General features: G+C 43.5%; 1 protein-coding gene and 1 long non-coding RNA gene across 4 annotated transcripts in view; one reads left to right on the plus strand and one right to left on the minus strand.

The window, feature by feature from the left end:
• Positions 1–262: 262 nt before the first annotated feature.
• On the minus strand, positions 263–7,096 carry LOC124238986 (uncharacterized). Of its 2 annotated transcripts, none has more exons than XR_006888467.1 (3): positions 6,851–7,096; positions 4,622–5,394; positions 263–1,260 (listed from the first exon to the last, which is right to left on the minus strand). It is a non-coding gene; the product is annotated as an uncharacterized LOC124238986 (long non-coding RNA). The 2 variants fall into 2 exon arrangements; XR_006888466.1 differs by having other exon boundaries at positions 263–1,263.
• Positions 7,097–7,386: 290 nt separating this feature from the next.
• The window catches only part of SUCLG1 (succinate-CoA ligase GDP/ADP-forming subunit alpha), a 37,535-nt gene continuing 26,738 nt past the window's right edge, over positions 7,387–18,183 (plus strand). Inside the window, exons 1-3 of one of the 2 annotated variants that reach the window (XM_046662335.1) lie at positions 7,401–7,504; positions 11,630–11,824; positions 17,153–17,256. In XM_046662335.1, coding sequence (XP_046518291.1) covers positions 11,770–11,824; positions 17,153–17,256 — 159 coding nt within the window. In that variant the 5' untranslated portion in view covers positions 7,401–7,504; positions 11,630–11,769. Of the gene's footprint in view, positions 7,505–11,629; positions 11,825–17,152; positions 17,257–18,183 lie in introns of both variants that reach the window. The other variant, XM_046662334.1, reaches the window with a different exon arrangement.

The raw sequence follows: 18,183 nt of genomic DNA on the forward strand, positions 1-18,183 counted from the left end.
CCCACACCACTGACACGTGCACCCACAAGTGCTTGCAAGTCCTTCCAATCAGTGAGTCCCAACGGGCCTGCTAGAGAGACCAGGACAGAAGCATTCTCTTAGGGAAGGATTTGGTTGGAGTTGTGAGCATGTAAGCCCAGAGGGAGGCAAGCCTTCATGACTTATTCGAGCTAGGCCTGAAGGATATGCCCTAGGTTTTTCAGTTAAATGAGCCTGTGATAATAATGGGCAACGTTTATTGAGTGTTTACTAGTCTCTTTTCTGAGTGTTTTACATGGCATATCTCATTTAATCCACACAACAATCCTATGAGGTGGGCACTATTATTATCCCTATTTACAAGGAAGGAAACTGAGGCACAGAAATTTCCAAGTGACAAATAAAACTGGGAAATATCCAACAGGCAATAAAACCACAAACTTTGGGGTTAATCTTTCTGCTGGATAGAAACAATTTGCATCTCTACCAGACAAAAATCGACAAGTCAACAGAGAGCTTCCCAAACTCTGGGTCCTAATCACAACATTTCATCCATAAAAACTCAAAATTACTGATTATTCTTTCTGGTTATAAAAGTAATGTGTTAACCTTGGCGAACACTTAGACGATATTGAAAAGAATAAATCCAAAAGTAGAAATTATCTTTAAAACGAATAATGAACAAGTGTATTACTTTTGTATTAACCATGAAACAAGGTTAAATAAAGGTTTGTCCTTCTAGAGAATGAAATAATACTTTGGTGGGCATGTTAGCCAATGTTCCAGAATGGAACTGAAAGGGCACACATCCTTTTGGGTCCATGCAGATCCTTTCAACTTCTGTCAGGTGATATCACTCTTCAAAGCCCAAAACTTTCACTTATTTAAGAAATATATAAAGCCCCAAGGAAAAGGGCAACTTTCACAGCGCCAAGCCATGAAGATGCTGAACACAGATGAGTGATGGAGCCTGAGCCAGAGCCTCCACAGCTTGGTAACCTCGGGAGTTGTTTTTTGTGGAGTTCTTCGTCTTCCAGGAACATGGGTCATTCTCCTCCACCTTGGAGTCTTTCTCAGGCCATAACCAGCTTCCCAAGAACTCTCCTTTCCTCTCCATAGGCCTCAGGATCCTGCTTTCCTCTACTTTCAGTACTAATTCTTGGGACTCTTCTTTGCCCCCTCCACTAGGCTTCAGAGTAGGACACAATGTCACAATGTCTTCAGTTACATTCCAGAGTCTCAGGGACTCTTGCTCTCTCTCCTGGTGTCTTGGATTTTCATCTGCTACAAAGAAATTAAAAAATAAATACAGACACACACTCACAGAGAGAGAGAGAGGGAACTTCTAGAAGATATCCTTGATGCAGAAGGAAAGTTATCCTAGAAGTATCAGGGCCGGGGGTGGGGGGGGGGGGAAGGAAAAATAGCTTTCCTGGCTATAATTCCAGAAATTCTCACCACGAATCACTAATTTTGTGAAGACAGTAGCAATCTCTGTTAAGATGCAAACATGTAATTTAGGAGAGGCTATCTATAAAAGTAGGCCAAAGTCCTAGCGTATCTAATCCCCCAGAGACAGCATTGCCCTGAGAAACAGGGCAAAGGTCTGCAGATGCTCTTAGAGGTGGTGAGAGAATGGCTGGACCCAGCACTGGCCAGCATGAGAACACTGGCTATCCAGGGAAAAAGAAACCAGTCAGCCTTCAGAAGGAGAGGGTCACAGAGTGGGGAAAGGAGGGACATCCAAACTAAGCTGTTTTCTTTATGGTTTCACTAAGGACTGACTCTTGCTTTCTCATCAGACTTTCTTCTGGAAGGGGCATCTGGTAGATACTGTCATGTGCCACCCAGATGCCCCTTCAATGAAGGACATGCTGCTGGAGTGCTATTGGCAGATAGTCTTCAGCTGTGTCCCGCAACCCTTCTAGGAATTTCCTGGACCCATGGTCATGTCCCTTCCAGGGCTGCTTACACCTGGTGATGATCCATGGGGGTATGGATGCCTGGCCATCTTGCCTGATTCAGGGAAGTTCTCAATTCTGAAGGGCATTGGCCAAGGCTGTCATTGGGCCTGCATTGCAAGTGGACTTCTCTCTCTCTGCCCAATCTTGCTCTCTTCCCTTCCCTTCAATGGGAGTTAGTCCCTGGGGTCCTCTTTACAAGGTATTCAGAGTCTCCTTCCTAGGGGATCAAATCTGCAACAGGGCTCAAATATAGGGCAAAGAAATTATATTTGGAAACCATTTCTTCTAAAGGAGAGGTCAAAGCTCTTGCCATTACTATAAGGGTCCAATGCAGATGAAACTCCCCTTCAGAGGTGCTGAGTGGATCAGGCAGCCGAAGAACCATAATAGGCTTTGAGGAGGGCCCTGTGAGTGCATTTCAGAACCTTCTTTGTCCTCATTCTTCAGGAGAGGCAGCCAAGCTAGCAGTGCCAGTGCCTGTAAGGGGCGAGGGAAAGAGCCTGCCTCTGCTGACATCAGCCAAGGGTGTTGGCTGGCTCTTTCTCAGAATTGTGCTGTGTGATGCTCTCTTTGAAGCCGCACTTCAAATGAAAATAATCCCTAGCTTTTCTGACTCATCTCTTCTCCCAGTTTTACAAAAGCTGAAGCTTTGTCGGGTTAAGTGTTTCTGATTTGTGTTGTACCATCTTCCTAAATAAGGCCAAGGATACAAGCTCCGTCTTCTCTGTATGTATGAGGAAGGGATTAGTGATGCCTACAGCGGCGCCTGAGGGCTTAGGCTGGCTCCCCAGCCCCGGAAGCCTCAGCCTATCTTGGTTACAATACATTTCTCCTCAAGTGTGCTTCCATCACTGAAGCTGCTGTTTTTTCATTTAGAAGGCAGTTTTTTTTTTTTTTTCACAGAGAAGCTCGCAGAACTGGGCCTAGATGCAATGGCATGAATGTCTGTGTCCCTCCCAAATTCATATGTTGAAATCCTAACCCACAATGTGATGGTATTAGAAGGTGGGACCTTGGGGAGATAATCAGGTCATGACGGTGATACTCTCATGAATGAATGGGATTAGTGCCCTCACAAAAGGGACCCCAGAGAGCTCTCTCACCCTCTCTCTGCTACGTGAGGATGTAAGGAGAAGCGAGCAAGCAGTCTGCACTTCGGAAGGGGTCTCTCACCAGAAGCTGGGTGCTGGCACCCTGATCTTAGATTTCCGGTCTCCAGAACTGTCAGAAATAAATTTCTACCATTTCTAAGCTCCTTGGCAGTCTAGAACACTTTGTTATAGCAGCCCAAGCTGACTAAGACACTAGAGAAGGTTCTTTTTGTTCCATTTCCATGTGGCAGAGTCAAACTGTCTTGGTGAATACACAGAAAGCTTGGTCACATCCAACTTGTGGCAGGAAGGTACTTCGTAATGTTAACTGATGCTTTCCCTTCCAATATTTCCTTCTGTTCTTTGGCCCACCCCTCACCAATACTTACACCCCTTCCTCTCACCAGTTTCTGTTTGGCATTCTCAGGCTATTGCCCCAGGAGAGGAATGTGTACCTCAAAGCCCCTGGGAACAACAGAGCTAACTTAGATTTAGGGCAAAAATGAGAGTAATGTCACCAAGACTAGAAAATGATTTCCAGGCGAGGGAAGAAGGGGGGCAACCAGTAGAGCTTAGGTGTTGATTCGCCCACTCCTCCAGCTTAGAGGTGTGGGGAGGTGAGCAGTCCAAAGAATCACCAGGATGGTTGGGGGACACACGGAGCAGACTGTATTAGTCTGCCTGGGCTGCCAGAACGAAATACCACAGACTGAGTGGCTTAAACAACAGAAGTTTATTTTCTCACAAATCTGGAGTCTGGGAAGTTCAAGATCAAGATGCTGGCCAATTTAGTTCCTGGCTTCTTCCAGGCTTCTCTCCATGTCCTCACATGGAGTGATGGAGAGAAAGAGATACAGAGACAATGGGAAAGGTGGGGGGGGGGGGGGGGGAGAGAGAGAGAGAGAGAGACAGACAGACAGACAGACAGAGAGGGAGAGAGGGAGAATGCTTGCTCTCTGGTGTCTCTTCTCATAAGGACACTAATCTTATTGGATCAGGGTCCCATCCTTATGCCCCTGTTTAACCTAATTACTTCTTTACTCCAAATACAGCCACACTGGGTTAGGATTTTAACATATGAATTTGGAGGGGGGAAACAATTCAGTCCATAGCACAGAGACTGGCGGCACCTGACAGAGAGAGAGGGAGAAAGCAAGAGCGAGCAGACTAGTGGCAAGATCCAGCTAAACGGTATGTCTAGGCAAGCAGGGATGTTTCCTGTGGCCCCACATAGCACCAGAGGGGCTGGATGGTTCTCACGTACTTGAGAAGAGCCCAGAGATAGCTGAGAGAGCCTGACGGAAAGGGGCCTTGCAAGTAGGAGTAAGGGATTACTGGTAATCCTAACTGTCTCTGATTCTTCCCACGTTAGTGGCAATAGAGAGGGGTGAAGGGCAGGCGTGGGGTGGGAAATGGATATATGTTATGTGTGTATGTGCACAAAATAGATGTGAGAGCAAATACAAGAAATTGGATAATATTGGTTTCCCCAGGGGAGAACTGGGTGGTGGGGAGACAGGTAAAAGGAAGATTTCTCACTATACAAATTTTTTACCTTTTGAATTTTGATCCATGGGAATAACTTACCTATTTTTAAGATGAATAGTCCCCATTCAATCTAATTTAAAACTTAAATCCTATACCTATGTCAGAGCTCCTTCCTCACTCCCAGGTCTGGCATGATCTGTGGCTCTACAACCTGCAGCCGGTCAGGAGTCCATCTGTTTTCTTCTCCTTCTTTCACTCCTCCTCTTCGCTCCCCTGCTCCAGGCTCCGGCAGGGGTGGGCTGAGGTTTGGATAAAATCTCTTATATGGGGCTATTTGTGGCTCTCTCCTGATGGTCCATGTGCTCTGGAATTCCAGTACTTTGTGGATTTTTCAGTAGATTCTCTCCTCCTCCTCCGCCTAGGGAACTCCATCCGCAGGGTATCATGATGCAAGTTAAGTGCCCTTTGGCTGACCTGTTGTAACTCCCTCCACTCCCCTCCTGCCCTTGGAGGTCTTCCATGGTCTTTTAGGCTGGGGTTCCTTCCTTGCCCAGCAGATTAACCTTAGGCGGAAGCTCAGCTTTCTTTCCTGGCATCCATTTCCTCAGAGGAATATTACACATCTTGCCACACCAAATACTGCCCTGCGTGCCAATAAGGGCAGCTCCAGCCAGCCTCCTGCCTTGACTTCTCCAGGCAGGAAGCAGACATTAGTCTCTAGGTTTCGGTCTACCATCCAAAGTCAATTTTTCCCAAACATTCTTTGACCAGATCTACTCTAGGGCACTGAGATGAACTCGTGAATTCCTGCAGTCCTGCAGGCATTTAATGTCAGTCTTCTTTTTGTAAAGAGTCCTCTCCCACTGACCTGTCTGGGGGTGAGAGGAAAGGGGACACTCAGCTGATAACTCATCTCCTTCTTCAGTGAATTCCAGTATTTTGCTTATTTGAGCTGGCTGAGGTGTGAGGAAGTGAGTCCAAAGACAAGTCTGACCTCCTCTTATCAAAATCTGGAAAGAGGTTGCTCCTAGGCTGCCCTCCTTAGAATGTACAGGTACTTATGGTCTGTTGCCCTCAGCTTTGGGGCTCAAGCCAAAATTCTGACACAAATGGAAATGTCCTATTCCACATGTGGTTACTCATATCAGCAAAAGCTTCAAAACATCAACCTGCCGGGTGCAGAAGCAAGCTCTTATCTTTAATGATAATAACGACCCCTCATTGAATGCTTACAATGGACTAAGAACTTTATGTATTAATGCATTAACTGTTCACAACACTTATTATGAGATAGGGAGTTTCAGCCCTTCTCAGCGAGAAAACTTGAGACCCGGAGGTCACATAGCCAGTGGCAGAACAGGAATTTGAATCTAGATCTGTCTGACTTCAAAATCAATCTGCATATAAAGATGAGTGGTCTAGTTAGTGTCTACTGTAATTGCCTCGCATCAATGAACTATGGAATTGGGGTGCAGTTATTATGAGGGATTGAAATGTTCTTAGGACCATCAAACATGGTGTGTGAGTTCAATAAATAAACATATACACTATTTCTTATATATCAATTCAATTCAACAAATAATGAGTTCTCTCTTTGTCAGGCATTGTTCTAGGTCCTGGGGACACACCAGTGTACAAAACAAACAAAAATCCCTGTCCTCGTGGAAATAAAAATCCATTAAAATTATACCGAAATCATTTGTCATCATGCATTTCACCAATTAAATGAAACTAACAATATAACTATTATGTGAAGGCTCAGGAAGAACTTTGCTATTTAAAATGAGTCTTCATACTAGACCCGTTCGGAAACCACTGGTAATATTTAAATGATCACAGGACATGCTTCGTTAGATGAGGGAGGGCTTTTGTGTGCAATTAAGTCCAACCAGGGACCGACAATATCTGGGTCACAGAGAAAATATTGGGCAATCTCCTCGGGTAATCCCACTCATACATCACCCAGCTCGGTGTAAATTATGACTACTTAAGCAAATTAGGATTATAATTTCATTCATGATAAGGATGGGGAATCTCAGGAGCACACTTGGAGGTAGGGAGGTGGATTACTTTATCTCTCGCTCACCCTTTGACTCTGGGACTCTCTGAGGTTCCTTCTAAGGCTCTTACAGAAGGAGTGGACGGTTTGTTTAACCAGGGAGCAGTCCCATTTGACCTGTAACTGCAGCCCTCCAGGTTCCCCAGGGAAGAGGCCCTCATGCACTCAGTATCCGTCAAAGGTTCTATGACAGCTTGTTTAACCAAAAGACCCACGTTCCAAGAAATGGTCAATAAGGTAGCTTTTGGTGCTTCTCGTCAGGTCCATACCTTCACTGGACACTAGCAGGGGCTCAGATTCACTGTTACCACCGGGAATCCTTCCGGGTCCTCGTCAGGCGGGGCTGCGAGGAGTACTACGCTCTCCACATGGCAGGAGAGGAAAATGAAGGTGCAGATCAGCCTAGGGACACGGAAAGTTCTGCCCTGCACCTCACGCTTTCCTCAGTCCTTCCGCCCCCTCTCCTCCTGGTCTGACTTCCCTCTCGCCTTCTCTTCCCTTCCCGACGGCCCCACGTCAACTACAAACAAGTCGCGCCATCGAACTACATTTCCCACAATGGCGCGCGCCGACCAGCCTTGCATGGGGTTTGCCCTAGGCTGCCGTGGTAACTAATGTTGCATCAAACCCACACTTCTGAGGAAGAGCCGAGTTATTGTCTATTTATTCCTAAAGAGTCCTTTTTCCTTCTCCACCTGCGATCCCCAAAGTTGGGTGAAGAGGCCTCCGCGGGGGAAAGTCATTCAGGCGATTGCCCTGGCCATCCGCTTCCTCTTCGAGCCTCGGCCCTGCCGGGCCTCCGGGGGCCTGCGAATGTCATTGGTGGTTGACCGCAGCCCTTGCCGCCGTCGCTGCCACCGAGACCATGGCCTCCGGCAGTCCCGGCCTCGCCGCTGCCCGCCTCCTGCTGCGCTCCTTCCTCCGTGAGTCCGGCCGGGACTCTCTCCTCCTGGTCCCGCGAGCGCCTGGCCCCGCTGGGCGCAATGTCCTGGTCCAGGCCGCGTCTGGGCCCCCCAGGGCGGGGCCTCGGTGGGGGCCGGGAGCCGCAGGAGTCCGGCCCCAAATTGGGGACCCTTAGCGGTGGGGAGTGGAGGGGTGTAGTTTTGCTGCATATGTGTCGCGGGCGCATGACTTAGGCTGCTGACGGATGGGGACATAGGGTGGCTGAGCCAGGATTAGGGTCTGCGAACCCTGCAGACCTGGGGGCATGCTCTTGTCCTCGGCGGTGATGGGTGGCGGGATGAGGGCAGTGTCTAGGCTGGCCCTGTTTGGGAGTGAGAGGCAGGTGGTCCAGGATGAACTCAGCTGAGAGGGTGAGTGGGTTGAGAGGTAGGGGAAGGATATCAGTAGGAAATTGGAGGGTGAGGCTGACCCTGGTACAGAGGGTGCTACGCTTCTAATTGTCCTTTCTGTAGACTGTAGGGTTAGCGGAAAGGTGGGTTCTGAACCCAGAGTCAGCGTAGCCCAAAAGACTCCTAGATGCTGAGAGTTGACTGGGGCCTTAATCAACTTATTTGCAGTGTGTCTAGCAGGCGGTGTGAACCCCTCAGTTCTTGAAAACTTAATACCCAAGGTTGCTAGTCTTTGAGTAACACTGATTGTTGAAAATTCTTGCTATGTTGAAAGTCTCTTTGTTTGTTAGGTAGGTTGTGTAGGAAGAGACTTTGCAATTAGGCAGATCAGGGTTTGAATCTGGCTGGTCCCGTACAGTCTGTGTAATAACCCTGGGGATGTTTCTAAGTCTACTTCTCAATTTCTGTTTCAAATCCCTTGAAAATAATACCATGTTTTAGTGAATCTGAGACTCCATCACTTGTAAGATGCACAAGTATTTTGTCTGCCACTGACAGTGGAAGATGATTGCTAATTAAAGTTGTGACACACCATTGGTTGTCAGATGTATCCTGACTTAAGGAGCATTAAAAAGTGAAAAAATGTGCATTCTAGAAATGATGCAGTCCAGGGTGATCTGGGTTTACCGTGAGGAATAGGTGAAGCAGTTTATATAAAGCACGTGGGATCTAATAGACACTCCACTAAAGTTAGTTTTCTTCGCTTTTCCTTTCTTTGACTTTGTTTTTAATTCTACTCCTTGTACTGAATGTTGAATGAGACAATTCATTTCTTAGGAAGATTACATTCTAAAGTGTGCCATGATGAGTGTGCACTCAATAGCTACACTTAGTTGCTAGATAATGTGAGGGCAAACGTCTGGCTAGATGCCTTCAGCAAGTAGGAAAAAGTTAGGTTAATTGGGAAGGTTTACTGGAGATTCTTACTGTATAATTTAAAGGACATTTGAGGATCTTGTAGGCGGGAGGGAAAAAGGGATTGGTTATACCCATATCTTTCTCTCCTGGGGTCTTGCTCATCTGTGTTTCTGAAAAATGCTAGACTTGGATGGGTATGATAGCCTCGGAGAAAAATGCTAGCTCTCTGTAGGAGGAGAGTCTAGAGAAGAAAGGAAGAGTGTCTAAAAGATCAGAATCCTTAATCCACCCTTAGCAATCCTCTATTCACAGAACCGGAAATTCTCTTTTCCTAGACTCAGGACCATGAGGCCTTAAGAAATTATCTAATTTAGCTTTCTGTTACTGGAGTGGGTTCAATTATCCTAGTCATGTGGTTAACCAGCATGTTATCAAGGATCTGAGATTTAAACCAAGTTATCTCCTATATTAGAGGGCTTACAGACTACAGTGTTTAATGTATAAGAACCTCTGAACCCCCTAAATCTCTTTCCCGGGTCACATTTCTAAGCCCATTTCCACTCCCACTGGAAAAACAGCAGCCACAACAATATTACCTTGCAAACATTTTTTAAGGTGGTCACAAATTATTTAGGCTTTGAGGTTAGTAGTGGAACTAGAGATGCCAGGGACTTTGGTTCCCTTTTCTCTTAAGTTTCACTTGATGGTACATTTTGTGCGGACAGTCCTAAGTGTTGCAATATTGATTTGAGTTAGGGAAAAAAAACCCCAAACACTCATAGATGCCTTCCAGAGCCCTACTGGGGGCAGCCTAGAGTGTTTAGAAATGCCTAAGCCAAAAAAAAAAAAAAAAATCAAACAGTTTTACAGCTTATGAAAAAAGGGAAAGAGTCCAGTTGAAGTGGGGAGAGAAAATAAAATGAAAAATAAGGAAGATTTCTTCCATGACAAAATTTAAGGATTTTATAAACGCCTTTGAAGTTGAAATAGTAAAGTTTTTCAGGAAGTATAAAGAAATGCAAAGTCGTTTTAAACATAAGCAGGAGTTCCTATAAGTTGGGTCTTTTAGAATAAATAGGGAAAAGAGCCCATATTTTTGAACCTCAGAATTATGATGTTTTAAGGCCGTAAAGTGAACTTTACAATCCAGCTGGTCCCATTCGTTTGTTTGGCAGATGAGGAAATAAACCTAGAAAGTTTTCTTAGGCAGTATCAGAATGGATACTAGAACGCACATCTTCTGACTCTGCAGTGCCCTTTCTACTAGTACATGCTATGTGATACATGATACTTTGAGGCTCCCGATTTTTTTTGTGTGTGGCAGTCTCCCTTTGTTGAGAAGGTGACTACCCTGCTCAAAGGTGCCACATGCCTTTTCCATGTGTCTGCTGAGTTGTGTAGGCCTGTTTTGGAATCAGGAAAACATTTGTAAGTGTAGTTTGGAAAGGAGGGCCCTCAACACTGATGTTTCTGATGCTAGTATCTGTTGCCATTGCATCTAAGAACCAAATCTTTGTTTCAGAAATACAAAATGACCTTGATCTAAATGAAACAATGTAGCCATGGGAAAGTGATTTGATTTTCTGACCTCAAACTTGTTTTTCCGTAGAGACTTAATTGTGGATGCTCAAAATAATTTCTCTAAGTATAGAGGAACAGTTTCATTTCACTGAAGGACAGGGATTTTTGTTGCCATAGACCCACATTTTTTTACATTATAACATTTTTAAAATTGGGATGTGTCTTATAGTACTTACTAGTATTTCTTAAAATCTATGGTGTTTTATATTTGATGAAATGTGGTACTAAGCTTCATTTGTTAGTAAATATTAAATGACTATATGATTTTGCATTTGAGTAGCGGATTATTTGGGGTTTGGGAGTAAGTGGCTACTGAGCTACTCTGCTATATTTTAAGTTCCTATAGGTAGGGATCATGATAGCCTGTGTATTACATATGCATAATATATATGATTAATCACATTTGTTAAAATTGTGAATACATGCGTGAATAAATGAGAAACAAGGATGTATTTTGAGAAGTGAGTTGGAGGAGAGGAGTATTTTCATGAACAGAGTTTCAGGTTATTGGTGAGGAGCATGAAACTGGTCATACGAGGCCGTGGTTTGAGTCCCATCTGGGCAGGTGCTCATTGGCCATGGCTCACTTTGTTAATCCCGCAGCCGTCTTATAAACGATGTGCTTGCTCTCTATGGGGCAGAGGACTCAGCATGTGGCTGACTGATAGAGATTTATGACCCCCGTTGAAGGCACAGCTCTCTGAGATTCCTCAGTCCGTTTCCTTCATGGCCCTTATTAGTTTGCACTTTTGTAGTTTTCTGTTTCTTTGTTTAATGTTTAAATGTCTCACAGGGCAGGATACTTCGTGTGGGTAAGGCCTGAGTCCATCTTGTTCACCCCCGAATCCCTAGTACCTGGCACATAGCCTGGCACATGAACGCCTTAAAGCAGTTTGGTCTTCTCATTCTGCATTAGTAATAATAATGGTAATGAATAGCTAACAGTGAAATAGCTCTTGCTCTTCCCTAGGCATTATTATATGTGGTCGGTATATGATTAACTCATTTAGTTCTCATATTGCCTGTGAGGTACATGGTATTTTTACAATGTTTTTACAATGAAGCTGCACCTTTTAAAATATTTCATATGTTAAAAATTTACAAGTATATGTGTACGTGCTATGCAATATATGTAGACATGGATTAGCATATTTATACATAAACGTATATAGGATGGACATATGAGGACATATGTAAAGCATTTCTGGTTGGACTTATTTGATTTTAAAGTATGAATTATATGTTCTCTCTTTTTAGGAAATGATTTCCCTTTGTGCTCACATAGGATGTGAACCCAGCTGTGGGAGTGTTCCGGGCACCTTGCTACTCAATTTACAGGCATCATCTTATATCAACATTGCAGTCTCCTCATGGGCAGCTGTTAATTCCATTTTCAGATGGGAAGACTGAGGCTAAGGGAGAGCAAAAGACCTGCCCCAGGCCACATGGCTGGTGAGCAGCAGAGCATGAACTCAAGCCCAGGCTATCTGATTCCTGGGACTCTGTGTTCTTAGCTGCTCCTGGGATGCAGTCCCAAGGTTAGGCTGGCCCATTTCTAAGAACTTGAAGAGAAGGCAACTCCACCACTTTCTCAGGAGATGGCCCACAGTGTGGCAGCCATAGCCTTCACCATTGGGAAATTCGTCCTGGTGCACAACCTTAGGCCTTCCTGCTACCTTAATCTTTAATTTAAAATGCTCGTTTTCTCAATATTGATAAAATCAGGTATCTCCTCTTGTGCTGACTTACCATTTGTCTGTCATCAGTTGTGTTTCTTGTTTATGACCTTTATCCATTTTTCTGTTAGACTTTTGGTCTCTTCCTTCCTGTTGACACTTCCTGTGGCTAACTAAGGTTAATTCCTTGTCTGTTATGTTATGAAAACACTTCTCTGGTCTGTCACTGCCTTTAACTCTGTTATGTTTTGCTCTAAGTTCTTTCTTTTGTCAGGTAATGAAATAGTCCATTTGTGTTACATTACTGCTTCTGGATTTTATTTGTTTTAAAAAAAAGGTTAGCAGGGAATTTGTACTAGCTTGATAAAGCCTTGAGGACCACTAGCAACATTTAGGGCTGGACTTCGGTGCAATCTTTATACAAATTTTAGGGAAACCTATGATCTTTGCATGCACAAAAATAGATGTTTGTTTTTTCCCCTCTTTCCTGATAAGGGGGAGTTTGAGATTGACATTTTCCAGTTCACACAAAAAGGGATGAAACTTAGGACATTAGCTTGATATAAGTATTTCTTTTATTGGCCCTCTCTCTAGTCCTGAAATTCAGTCAAATGTTTCCTGTGCACCTACTCTTTAAGGCATCTTGGGAGACACCAGGGTGAAGAAGACAGGGTCCTTACACTCATGAGATTTATAGCTAGAAGTTCTAAAAATATTTAGATAATACTTGAAATAAATTTAACTGCAAATAATTTTACTTAGAAATAATGTAAACAAAGTACAGTGTGTACTGTTTATTATATATCACATGAAAGAATTTTCAGGTTCCATTCTTAATCTTAGATCCCCTACAAATCCCCACATCATATTCACAAGTCATGAATGTCATGTGAGGATTTAAGGATTCTTCACTGAATAATGTTTTATTTAAATGTGAACATGTATGAATTAATGAGTGAAATTCTCAGGAACTTGAGTAGATTGACTTCCTAATTGAAAGCTGAGAAATATTTGCAAGATGGTTTGGCCACCCTGTGGCCAAACCTAGAACACAGCACATCCTGGGTTCTAGATTTAACCTTAGGAAATAGCTTACTCTAGTTATTTGGTAGTTTTGTCACAGAGACCAGGTTTGTATTTAAACCCAAAATATGATTGAGCCTCTTTAAGCAGTGGACAGACAATTGAAGATTTGTACAGTAAACCACTTTGCATTTTTAGCAGAAGTAGAGTGGGCTGTTTTTCATTTCTTAAGGCATTTGATGGATAATTTTGGTGGGGAAGAAATCAAGCAGGGAAAGAAAATGCAAAGAGCCAGTTTGACAGATTTCATGTTTACTAGTAGTTTGTATGCTTTACCAGCCCAGATTAAAGAGAGTGGTGGGATTGTAGGAGGGCAGGTGAAGAGATGCAGAGGTGGGGATGAGGAGAGACTGCCATCATGGGCAGCCTCCAGCCTATGATTCCAGGCCTTGGATTATGTAAGGTGGAGAAGAACGAGGAAGATGACATAATGACTTAAGATTTGTTAAGTTTTACTTGGAATAGAAGCATAGTTTGTATTATTTCCATCTGAAAGCAAACAAATAGCAAAAGAGAAAAAATTTCCTTGATTCTATGATGTCAACAATAGTAAGATTTATCATTGATTTTGTAAAAGTGATACCTTAAATATATCCACCATTTGTTACATGTGTTGCATGTCATGGTGGCATGGTGTAGTGGGAGACTGAGGGTTGGTCCTGGCTGGAGTGTGTGTCACCTGAAGCTGTAGAAGAGGCGGAAATTAAGGTGAGGAGGATTATAATGAACACCCAGCCTTTAGGTCCTCCTCACAGCCATGGCAACTGGGAGAGTATGCTTGGTGTAAAGGGTCAGGGCTGGGGCAGGTTTCTCTTCTGCTGTGCGGTGAGTTTCTGGGGTTAAAAAGGCATTTGTGGTGATTATGGAACACCCTCATGGCTTGCTGGGTGCCTCAGGGTTTTCCTCTGGCTTTCAGAGGCCATTTTGATTGCCAGCCTTTCTCATTCGGTTGACCTACATGTCCAAGAGCAGTATTCCAGGAAAGAGGGATATGATGGTTGCTGGTTCCCTATCTGGGACCTCCTGTGACTAGTTGATCCCTATTGTGCAGGTGCAGCTAGAAGTTGGGTAGGTCAAGTATTGGGAATTTTAGGAGTAAACTACTGGTAGCCTGGGCCTCAGTTTAGAGATAACCCCAATGAGGAATCTATCCCTTGACCCTACCCTTTCTGCTCCCTGAGCTCCCAACCCTCTATACTCCACTTTTCCCCACGTACGCAGGCTTCTCTGCCTTGGGATAGGAGAGTTTATCTACCCCAAATGTCTAAGGCTTATTCCTACCATAGTACTTTTCACACTGTGCAGTTATGGCCTGCTTTATGTCAGTCTAGATAGATTGTGGCTTCTTTGAGGGCTGAGATTGTCTTATTCAACATTTTATTCTTGACATTTGGCATTGTGGCTTGGCATAGGCACTCCCCAAATGTTGACTGAATAAATGAGTGATTATAGCAACCCAAGGAACTGGGATATCTGCTTGATTATTCTAGCATCCTCTCATTTCAGTGCCAATGATACCTTGTCTGGCATCATACAGGTTTCTTGTCAGGGCAGAATGTAGTCAGGAATTTCCTTATCATTGAACATATATTTTGGGGTTGGCTCAAAGGTGATGGTAGCCTATTAGTTCTAGCTTACCTGAAGCTAGATCCATGTGAACCTGGGCTCATACAGTCGATGGGGAGATCACATATACACATGCCCACACATATGCATGATAGATCACCCAAGATCCACTTCACTGGATGCTCTAGAATGTCGGGGTCGTTGCACAGGCTCAGCAATACCAAAGGGCTAGGAGACTGTCTGGTAGGTGAGCTGCTGTTCATCACGCTTTCTGATGCAGTTTTTATAAGCACCAGGGATCTGGTGTTAGGAACTCTTGAGCTCCGTAGAGTTATCTAGGCGGTCTGGAGTAGAAGGTAGCGATCTTAGTTGTTCTGGTATGGAGGCCATGCTTTATGGATGTAGGCAGACCTGCCTTTCTCAGGGTACAGGGTCACTCCTGCCCCTGTGGAAGGAGAAGTGAATTGTCTGATGTCTCCTGTCTTAAATTAATGAGCATAAGAGTACTTGTGGAGGACTAAACTTTACCTTTAAAAAGCAAATATTTCCTTTTAGCAGGTATGGGCTCCAGATATCCTGACCTTATCTTTTGATCTTGTAATCAAATTTTCTACTTTGCCGTCTGAAAACTCTTGATAGGTAGACCATTGTTGAAGATTCCAGGAATGGGAAGGACTGGTGGAACAGATTCAGCCAGGAGCAGTGGCAGGAGCGGAAGGGGTATAGGTCTTCCACACATATTGTGGTTTTGGGTCTCCAGCTGGGAGAACTGGGAGTCAAGGCCAAGAATGGGCCTTGAGTGACAACACTGGCTAGGGTGGGCTCTCAGGCCACAAATCCCTGTTGTAGTGTCCACTGGCCCAGGTTCAGGTGCTTAGCTGTGCCCACTGTGCCAGGACTGTGAAGGACTTGACCTTCATTGCTCCCGCACGGCCCCTTGTTCAGTATACAGTCTAGTCCAAGAATGCAGCTGTTACGCAGCAGATCAGCGTGCACACAACAGTCCTCTCCTGGTTAGTAAGGGCAAAATCTGGGCCTTTCTCTTCTCTAGACATACAGGGGGGTCCAAAATTCAAAGTTAGTAGAAGCCGAGGTCAGTACGTGAGTTGAAGAAGACTCAAGGGATGCTGAAAGGGCCAGAAAGAGATTAGTTCTTGAACTTGAAGTCCAAGGATTTAGGAGGGCATCAGGCAGTGATTCCAGACAGAAAACATGGAGTGAACCCGGGACAAATATGTGATGAGATTTTCTTTTCTGGGACCAGCTTTCATGGGCTACCTCAGTGGTAGGTGGAAGAGCTGGCACTTTGAAAGGGCCATGGGTGGGCCACAGAGAGGGCAAGTTGGGCTCTAAAGGGGATTTAGAAGGTAGCCCACAATTTTAATTCATCTGTGCTCTACTTTCTACTGATTTTTGAAATATGGGGGAGCTGGTTTTAGTAACTACTTAGATTTCTCAGTTTTCATTGAGTAGGTTGCTGAAAGTAACTTAGATATTTTTTTACGTATTTCTCCCTCATCTGCTTTTTCTATTTATTTTATTTTCCCTATTTCTTTTATATATGAGATCTTGAATCTAACATTCTCTTACAAGAGATCAAATTAAGTAATTTTGAGTTATATTTTAGATAAGTTTTCTTGTATGACTTAACATTTGTTGTTAATATTATTATTGGGGAATGAGTTGCAGAGTGGCTCTTACTGGTTCTCCTGACGACATTTCCCTCTTAGCCTGCCTGTTGTTTGCAGATGTTGGGCTTAAAGGGGTTGGGTCACATGGGGAAAGCATGTGGCTGTTTAGTAATATTGTTAGTAAGGGTGATACCTAGTTTTTAGTCCCTGGATTTAATTTGAGCCGTTTGTCTTTGAGGCCCAGTTTTCTTTCTGAGGAATGAAAATTATGAACTTAAGCTTTTCTTTCTCAGTTCAGAAAAAGCTCCAAGATTGTGGTTCTCAGTAAAGAGGGGATCCTGAAAATCGCACAGTATCTTTTTGTTTGTTTGTTTGTTTCTGTAATCTATTTCTGTAGTCAATGTGTCTCATTTAAAAAATGACATTTGGGGCCGGCCCGGTGGCACAGAGGTTAAGTTCTCATGTTCCTCTTCGGCAGCCTGGGGTTCACTGGTTTGGATCCCGGGTGCAGACATGGCACTGCTTGGCAAGCCATGCTGTGGTAGGCGTCCCATTTATAAAAACTAGAGGAAGATGGGCACGGATGTTAACTCAGGGCCAGTCTTCCTCAGCAAAAACAGGAGGATTGGCGGCAGATGTTAGCTCAGGGCTAATCTTCCTCAAAAAGAAAATAAATAAATAAAAATAAAAATAATAAGTGACAGTTAAAGTTGCCATGATCACAAGATAACTCCTGCATTAGAGGATTTTTTTGTCACCAAGTTGAATTCATGCTCCAAAAGTTTGGAAAACTTATAATGTGTCATGTTTTCTTTACTTCTCAGTGCAACAGCATGGAATTCGGCATTGCTCCTATACAACTTCCCGGAAACATCTCTATATTGATAAGAATACGAAGGTTATTTGCCAGGGTTTCACTGGTAAGCAGGTATGTGTATCAAGATGTTTTTAAGGGTGTATACTAGAGATAAAAAAAAATTTATTTTCTATTTTTTTAATATCACAAAAGTTGCAATACATGATGGTTGCAGAAAAGTATGCACTACAGCAATGGAACTGTATCTGAGGAGGAAGTTAGGTGCTGTAGTCAGCCTGTAAGATGAAAATTGTCTTTAAACTTACCTTGAAAATCCCTCCCTAGGAGTATATTATGTTGAAAACCCACTTATTCTCTTTCACCAAGTATAAGACCTGGTTTTCCTTCAGCATTGGAACTGATCACTGTTTCTTTAATTAAGCACTAGATACAGTAGACGGCTTATGTTTAGGCCTTGCACAAAAATGATCCAGTTAAACACAGATGAGTGTAGGGAAATGCTCAAGCCAGAGAGGCTCATGGGAGCTGAGACAGGCAAAGGAAGCAGCACATTGACTTTTCCCATCTCGTCTTCTCTCTGGGCACATGGTCTTCGAGGGGACTGGCAGGCAAAATTGCCTAAGTATTTTAATTTGTTCTCCTTCATCTACATTCATTCTCTCTTCCTATCCCCTGCCTACCTCATAGAATTTGCATAAATTTATTTATCTGCGATGTGATTCCACAGTAAAATGCACATAAGAATCTCCTTTTTTTCCTTCCTACCATTCTACTTCCCTGGAGTTCCTTCTGTTAACAAGTTGATGTGTATCCTCCCAGACATTTTTCTTGCTCATACAAACACATATACTTATATAATGTACATTCTACATACATATATATATATATATATATATATTATACAGTATATTGTATATAGCATACATTTATATGTCTATAAAATAGATTCATAAAAGTAAAATTGAGTGTCAAAGGTTCTGTGTACTTAAAATTTTAACAGCTACTGCTAAATTACCCTTTAAAACTTTTGGACAAATT

Source organism: Equus quagga, chromosome 5, assembly GCF_021613505.1.
Source record: "Equus quagga isolate Etosha38 chromosome 5, UCLA_HA_Equagga_1.0, whole genome shotgun sequence".
NCBI lineage: Eukaryota > Metazoa > Chordata > Mammalia > Perissodactyla > Equidae > Equus > Equus quagga.